Here is a 6,817-nt window from a genome sequence, read left to right on the forward strand (position 1 = left end):
GTGAGAGACAAAAAAAAGAAGCCATGGTAGAGGAGTGTTACCTCGATGAACATGTTGCCATGGAGCTCAGACAGAGCGTGTCTAGGCAGACCGCTTCGCAGGTGAAGTCCATCGCAGTTCTGAGAAACGACATGTTTCACCTAAATTGGGAGAAAAAAAAAGAAGACATTTAGATGTTCCTGGAAGAAAGGGAACAAACATCACCACCTTTTTGGGTTTTAACATACGAGCGTCTCTTTATGCAGCATCCTGATACACATGTGTGTGACGGTTGGTGCAGCTTTGCTCAAGTCTGAAGAGCTATAAAAGAAAACAGAAACAAGAGAGCAAAAATCAGTTCAGAATATTTCTGGAAATGGCTTTCAATTTCCGTCAGCAGATATAACTCACCTTACGGTGCGGCCCTTCTGCAGCTGCGTCCACACCCCGTTAGGGCCTCTGTAGTCTGGGATGGAGGCTGCCTAAAATTAAAGTAGTCATCACTTCTGGGAAACCTTTAAGTCACAAAAACACAGAGGAAGAAAGGTCCTGCATACYGTGCTGATTCCTGCTCCAGTATAAACCACCAGGTGATTGGCTTGCTTGACAGCTGCAGCCAGCTGCTTGACTTTACTCTTCAATTCATCAGCATCGTCAAACACCTGCAAACAGCACATAAGGATAAATATGCTAGACATATTAGAAATCAGGCACCAAAGAGAACACATAGGCTCATTTATAACTTTTATTTATCTTTATTGACACATCACGATCTCAGCTAATGGGAGGACCCCAGTATGGAACCCTGAGGTACCCCACTTGTGATTTTGAGTCTGTTCTGGTTGTAAAAAAGGGACCAATGATCATACATTTATACCTGMCTGACAGGTGTAGATGTTCTCCTAGTGACAAAAATTACTGGCCTGCAAGAGTATTTTCATTTGTATTTTTCAATTTGGTAGTTTGCTGCTGAGCTCATTCATTCATCCATCAATTGGTCTCACCTCCTCCTGCTTCCTCTTCAGGACATTTCTTCGAATCTGCCTCCTGCAGAGCTCGTCCACGGCCTCTCTGTGTAGCAGCAGCGCTGCGGCCTCTTCCTCCGACCGCTCAGCTTCAGGCTTCTTCAGAACCCGTCCGACCTGCGGAACAACCGAGAACCCCATGGAAACCACAGATTTAAAGCMCCGACTGCTAGATTAGCCTGCTAATSCGGTACACCGCTATCTAATTACGCTTTTCAAATGTCGTCTTACCAGTCGGAAAACTTTTCTCTCTCTTTCACGTTGTAGTATTTTGGCTTTTTCCAACGCTTTTCTCTCCGTCCGGGATGAATTCCCGGTCTCCGGATCCTCCTCCATTCCGACTCCGGTTAGCTGGAAACAAGCTAATCTATTCAAAACAAAGCGACCRAGAGCGGAGGCGGACGTTAGGAGAGTAATCAACACRATGAGGCGACCGACAGCGACCCCTGCTGCACGGGGTGTGAAACTGCACTTAGATTCAGAAAGTTTAGAAAACAAATCCTTCCAAATAAACCAGTAAAGAAACTGAACTGTAAATGGATAGCATCTCGTTTCCATAAYTTTAATTTSTAACCTACTGAAATTAATTCCATATCAATATTGCCATGTTTTGTTGCTACCTTTGGCATTTTGTCTGCCATCTCATTTCCATTTACCCCAATATTTACTAGTATTCACAAAAATACTACCATAAACCTCATTCTTTGTGTTTTATACATCGTCTGCTGTAACTGAGAATATATACTCTATCCTCTGAATTACTGTTATGTAAACTTTGCAATAATGAACTTCTGAACCAGTGATTGTTTTAAGTGACCTATCATACATCACTCACCCTTTTAACCACTGTAAAAAAAAAAAAAAAATCTGGAATAAATGCCACTCCCATGTTGTCATCTGAATCTTTTGATGCATCTTTGCAGATCTGAATGTAATTATGAAAGATATCAATACAATCTCGTATTTTTAGAAACATCACAAAAAAACTAACTTTTATTATCAAATATAAACAAATACCAAACATACTGAGCCTTTGTACACAAGAATGYAAAAAAAGCAAAAGTCTACACATATTATGGCAAATCTGTAATTATAAAACGGTACAAACCGTAAGGCAACAAATGCTTCCAAGCATGAAAAACACCCATGTCTAAAATGTGACAGTGACATTTGGGTATGTCTGAGAACAGAATAAGCAAAAATCAAAAGAGCCAAACTGTGCCAATACCATAGAAGGCCAAGAGTGCTAAAAATAAATTGAAAATAAACTATTTAAATGTGACACAAGTAATTCAAATTTGATTAAATGTCATTCTGGAAATAATGGTCCCATGTGCAGCACATCTGTTGGGGGAATTAACACTGCACCAGTCAAGCTGATTGACTTGCCTTGCAGATAAACATTTCCGTTATCAAAGTTTTTTTTTTTAAAATAAGTAATTAAACAGTTTAAAATTATGGCACTGCAGCATTGAAACCATGAAAGACAAAAAGTGAAATAATTATACACAAATCTGCATATAACGCTTCAAATATGTATATATGTACAGACACATAAATTTTTTTTTTAAATAATTTTTAACACTTTTGGCCCTCCATACTTCACCTGACTTTGTTGGAAGGCACATAAAACATTTGYTTTGTTTGTTTTTTGTTTTAGCACAGGTGCAATCACTAGCTCCAAAATGTGAGCCATGAATTAGGAGCCAAACCGCCGGAGGCGTTTGTTTTCAACTCTTTGAGAATATTCTGTTCTGATGAGCTGCGATTCCTCTACTGAAAACTCAGCAATACAAGAAGCATATTAGATAAATAATTAGTTTTCCTGAAACAGCATCTCTATAACCCCCGTGTGTCTCCTGGGCTCGGTCAGCTACAGCATTCGTTTAGATTTTACATTTAAAAGGTTTGTTATCCAGCATTTATTCAGTTGGCTGAGGGCGTTGCTAGAGGAGTTCTCACTGGGGCCAATTAGGARAGTGTCATCGAGGTCTAGACGAGCAAACGCTTTTGGGAACCCTCTGAGGATTCGCTTTAAACTGTCCTCGTTTTTTTGTCTCCTGTGTTTTCTCGGCCGAGAATCCAGACTTCGGGCCGGTCCACGCCGCAGCCCCCCTGTGACATTCTGCAGCCTTTTTCTGAATCCTGCAGGGAAGAAAAGATGCTTTTGATTATCTGAAATTTTAAATTACTGATGCCGCAGAAAATCGCTAAAGAGTTCAAGACAAAAAGAATTCAAATTCAGTGCCAGAAACATCACTTTGAAAAATMTAACTTTTAATTTGMTTAAAATTATTCTGTGGAGAAGAAAATCAKTACTCTGCTGCCAAACCTGATGRCGACCCATTTCCAGTTCTGTGTAAGAATCCACCAGTTTTATCTGGAGTTCTACAAAATTCTGATTAACYTTCCAAAGTAAAGGATTAAAAGACTTCTTGGTGGTACCAATGAATATGCCATCAGTGATTTCTGCTTAAAACAATTACTTTTGAGTAATACAAGATGAATGTATTTTAAGGCTTTTAACACATCTTTGACTGGGGTGCCAATAACTGTGGCTGTGTACTGTATATATTTTAATATAGGCTGGATTCAACTTGTAGTGAACAAACTCAGGTACTGAGGGAAAACTCACATCCTTTCTCTCTTCCTCTCCAGTGATTTCTGCGTCGCAGCAGACAGAGAACTCTTCCCTCGGTTGCAACCGGCATGTCCGTTCTAAACAAGATTAAACACACACACACAGCTTRGTCAGCAGAGATAAGAGGGATCAAAGGGTAGAAACATATATGCAGAGGACTTGAGTAATTCAGTCTTCTAACCATAAAGGTGCTTTTAGTCTAAAAAATAAAATGTTTGGTTTTAATTTTTGGCCATTTCTACTTTGGTCTCCTTTGTCTAAAGGACAMCTACCTTGATCATTTAAGTGATGGTGCCATAATTGTTTAGAGAGGAATTGTTTTTTGTTGCATTCTGCCCAGAAAAGCTATACTCAAGTTTATTCTAAATTTAGTTAGTGTTAACATGCTGTTAGGTTTGAGACGATGAGTTTATGTCTGTTTCTATGAGCGTTGCATGTGAAGCTCTGCTGGAGGAGCTTTGAGAGATCAAGGATTTCTCAAACATGCATGAAAGAATCAAAGCAATCCATATTTTTGATGAGGGAGTAACATCACAACATGGTATAAAGCTCGAAAAAGTCCATTTGACATTACACCACCCCTTTAAAGAGAAATCTGTGTCTAGAGGTCAAACCGGAGATCTAAAATTGAATACAAAATTCTGATTGGTGCATCTCTAAATAAACAACACATGATATTCCATGTGTTGTTTTTTCATTGCATGTCAAGTCCTGGTCAGAGTGATCGGGTAAAAACATTAAGGCTAGAAACAAAACACCCATTTTTACTTTGATTCAACATAAATGAAAAAAATAAAACTAAAATAACTGAGCCATGATACAAGTATGCTCCATGTTACTTTATTACAGACCCAGATGGTCCAGAATCACCTGTTGTGCACCTGCATCTAATTCCACCACCCCAGGATTTACTGCACACTGTGGGGAGATTACCTGCCGTCTGAGCTGCCTCTCCCTGGCCAGCTCTCTGTCCCATCTGATCAGCTGCATCTGCTCTCCGGCTGACAGACTGAAGAATATGTCGTAAACCTCGTAACGGGCGGCGCGCAGCTGGAGAGAAGAAACAATTAAAAAGCAGAAGATGGTTTTAATGATTAGCTCGTAACGGCGCGAGCTAACAGATGTCTGTACGGCATGTGTTTGTGTTCGCACCTGCAGAGCGACTCTCTCCTGCAATAATACATCTTGCCTACTACAGCGATCCCCTCTGCTGGCGCTCTGCTGCTGGAAGGCCTGCTGGAACTGCTGCGTGTCCTACACACACACACACACAGAGATACACAYACAGCAACATATAGAGAGTACTGCAAAAACAGTCATACAGCCTGAGCTTTTCCATATTTTGTCTTGATGGTGTTTTGTTTGGGTGTAACGTGATAAAAGCACAAAGCACACTTTATTAAAAATGTGTACAAATGTATTCAAAGTGAGGTCCGGGGGCTGTTTGCGGCCCTTGGACTCGTTTTGTGTGGCCTCTCGCCCACAATTCAAGAACAAATTTAATAAGTTAGAACAAAAARACGACTTTAAATYAAAATTTACTTGCAAAAATGTTAGGCGCAACACAAAGTGATCATTGTTCCAAAGCTTCCTGGGTTGCCTGCTGTTGTCATGGTAACAAGGACCACATCTACTCATCGACATATACTCTAAAGTACACCTTGGTGCACYCAAATCTGATTTTAATTGCTGTATTAAACCTTGACTAAATACTGAAAGTGTTTTCAAATGACTATCACTGACCTACATCTGGTTTGTATTGCTGAGAATAGACAAAACACTTTTGAAGTTTTCTTCAACTGAGCCAAAAACAAAAAGCCAACTGGACGTCCGAGGAAAACGTGTAAAAAACACTTGAAGTTTGGATCTACGATCTCATTCCTACAATAATCTGATTACTTTATTTGTTTAATTAAAAGAGTTCGTGGCGATGTCACAGTCTGAAATTGATATAAATTGGTCCGATATCAGCCTAAAAAACGAGTATCGGGTTATATGTGGTTTGCATCTAAAATTTCTAACATAACGATAGAAGCACTCCTCTACAGCATTTCTATCCAGCAGCGCTTGCATCCCACATGCAGACCCACTGGCTAATAATAAATCAGTCAATTGTTGTTGTTTCTCCATCACTTGATCAGGCCTTTTCTAACAATCCACACAACAAAATCAGTAATAAAAGTACGCACGATTCAAGCTGATATCATATTGGGTTAATATTGGCATCAGCCAATAATCAAAGCTGCGACATCTACATCGTTCCAGAAGTGAAAAGGTTGTATCAGGTCATCCCTAATAGTTCATTTTTAGTTTATTGTTGAATAGGATATACATTTTTTTTATTTATTTTTTTTCTGTCTGTGAGTGCTTTGAGCTGACGATCTTGACACACGYGTCAAAAGGTTTGGACACTCCTGGTCAATCATGCAAAATCTAARAAAGTACATCAATGTTTCAGTTAGTTAAAATAAGAAAACATGAAAAAACTCATCTCAGGGCATGAATACGTTTGCCAGCCACTTTTTAACATCAAACCGCGATTAGYGTACGCCGTCAGTCCTGCTGTTTTTACTCACCCTGATGGTGCGCACCAGCTGCACAACTCTCTCTGTCCTCAGCAGCCTGCGAGTTAGAAAACCTTTTACGGCTGCAGCCACCAGGGGGCGGCAGCGCTGCGAGAGCGGGCTCGGGGGCTGATGAAGCCAGAGAGAGAAAAAGAGAGAGAGATAGAGAAAGAGAGGGTGAATAATGATAAGAGAGGGGGAAGACAGAGGAGAATACTAATTCCATCAATGACAACCAATTAATTTCCACCACGGCGTCTCAAGGTCCTTTTGTTGGCATCTGTTCGGAGCATCGGCGCAAGTGGACTCGCGGCTCATCATTAGAACAGAGAATAATAAACAGAATAATAAGCAGCTGATGCGCTGTCACTCACTTGTTGATTCAAGAGTCGCAGTATTAAAGGGTCACGTTTGTTAAACAAATGGAGTCTAACRGGAACTCAGGTAGTTGATTAGATCCGGCACARTAGCACGCGATTGGTGCTGATTGGGATTTAAAAAATCCACAGAGCGGGTATAAGAAACTGCACAGGTGAAAAGGTGGAGATGTTGTGGTAATACCTGAGGGAGGCTGGAGAAGGTCACCGTGTCCCCAAGTCGAGAGCAGG

General features: G+C 40.4%; 1 protein-coding gene across 1 annotated transcript; it reads right to left on the bottom strand.

Annotated features, from left to right (window-relative positions):
• Positions 1–218: 218 nt before the first annotated feature.
• On the bottom strand, positions 219–1,537 carry sirt7 (sirtuin 7). The gene is made up of 5 exons (XM_008411070.2): positions 1,236–1,537; positions 984–1,121; positions 537–641; positions 391–461; positions 219–300 (listed from the first exon to the last, which is right to left on the bottom strand). The coding sequence occupies exons 1-5, from the start codon at positions 1,338–1,340 to the stop codon at positions 219–221; spliced, it is 501 nt and encodes a 166-aa protein (XP_008409292.1). The 5' UTR covers positions 1,341–1,537.
• Positions 1,538–6,817: the final 5,280 nt, after the last annotated feature.

Source organism: Poecilia reticulata, linkage group LG1, assembly GCF_000633615.1.
Source record: "Poecilia reticulata strain Guanapo linkage group LG1, Guppy_female_1.0+MT, whole genome shotgun sequence".
NCBI lineage: Eukaryota > Metazoa > Chordata > Actinopteri > Cyprinodontiformes > Poeciliidae > Poecilia > Poecilia reticulata.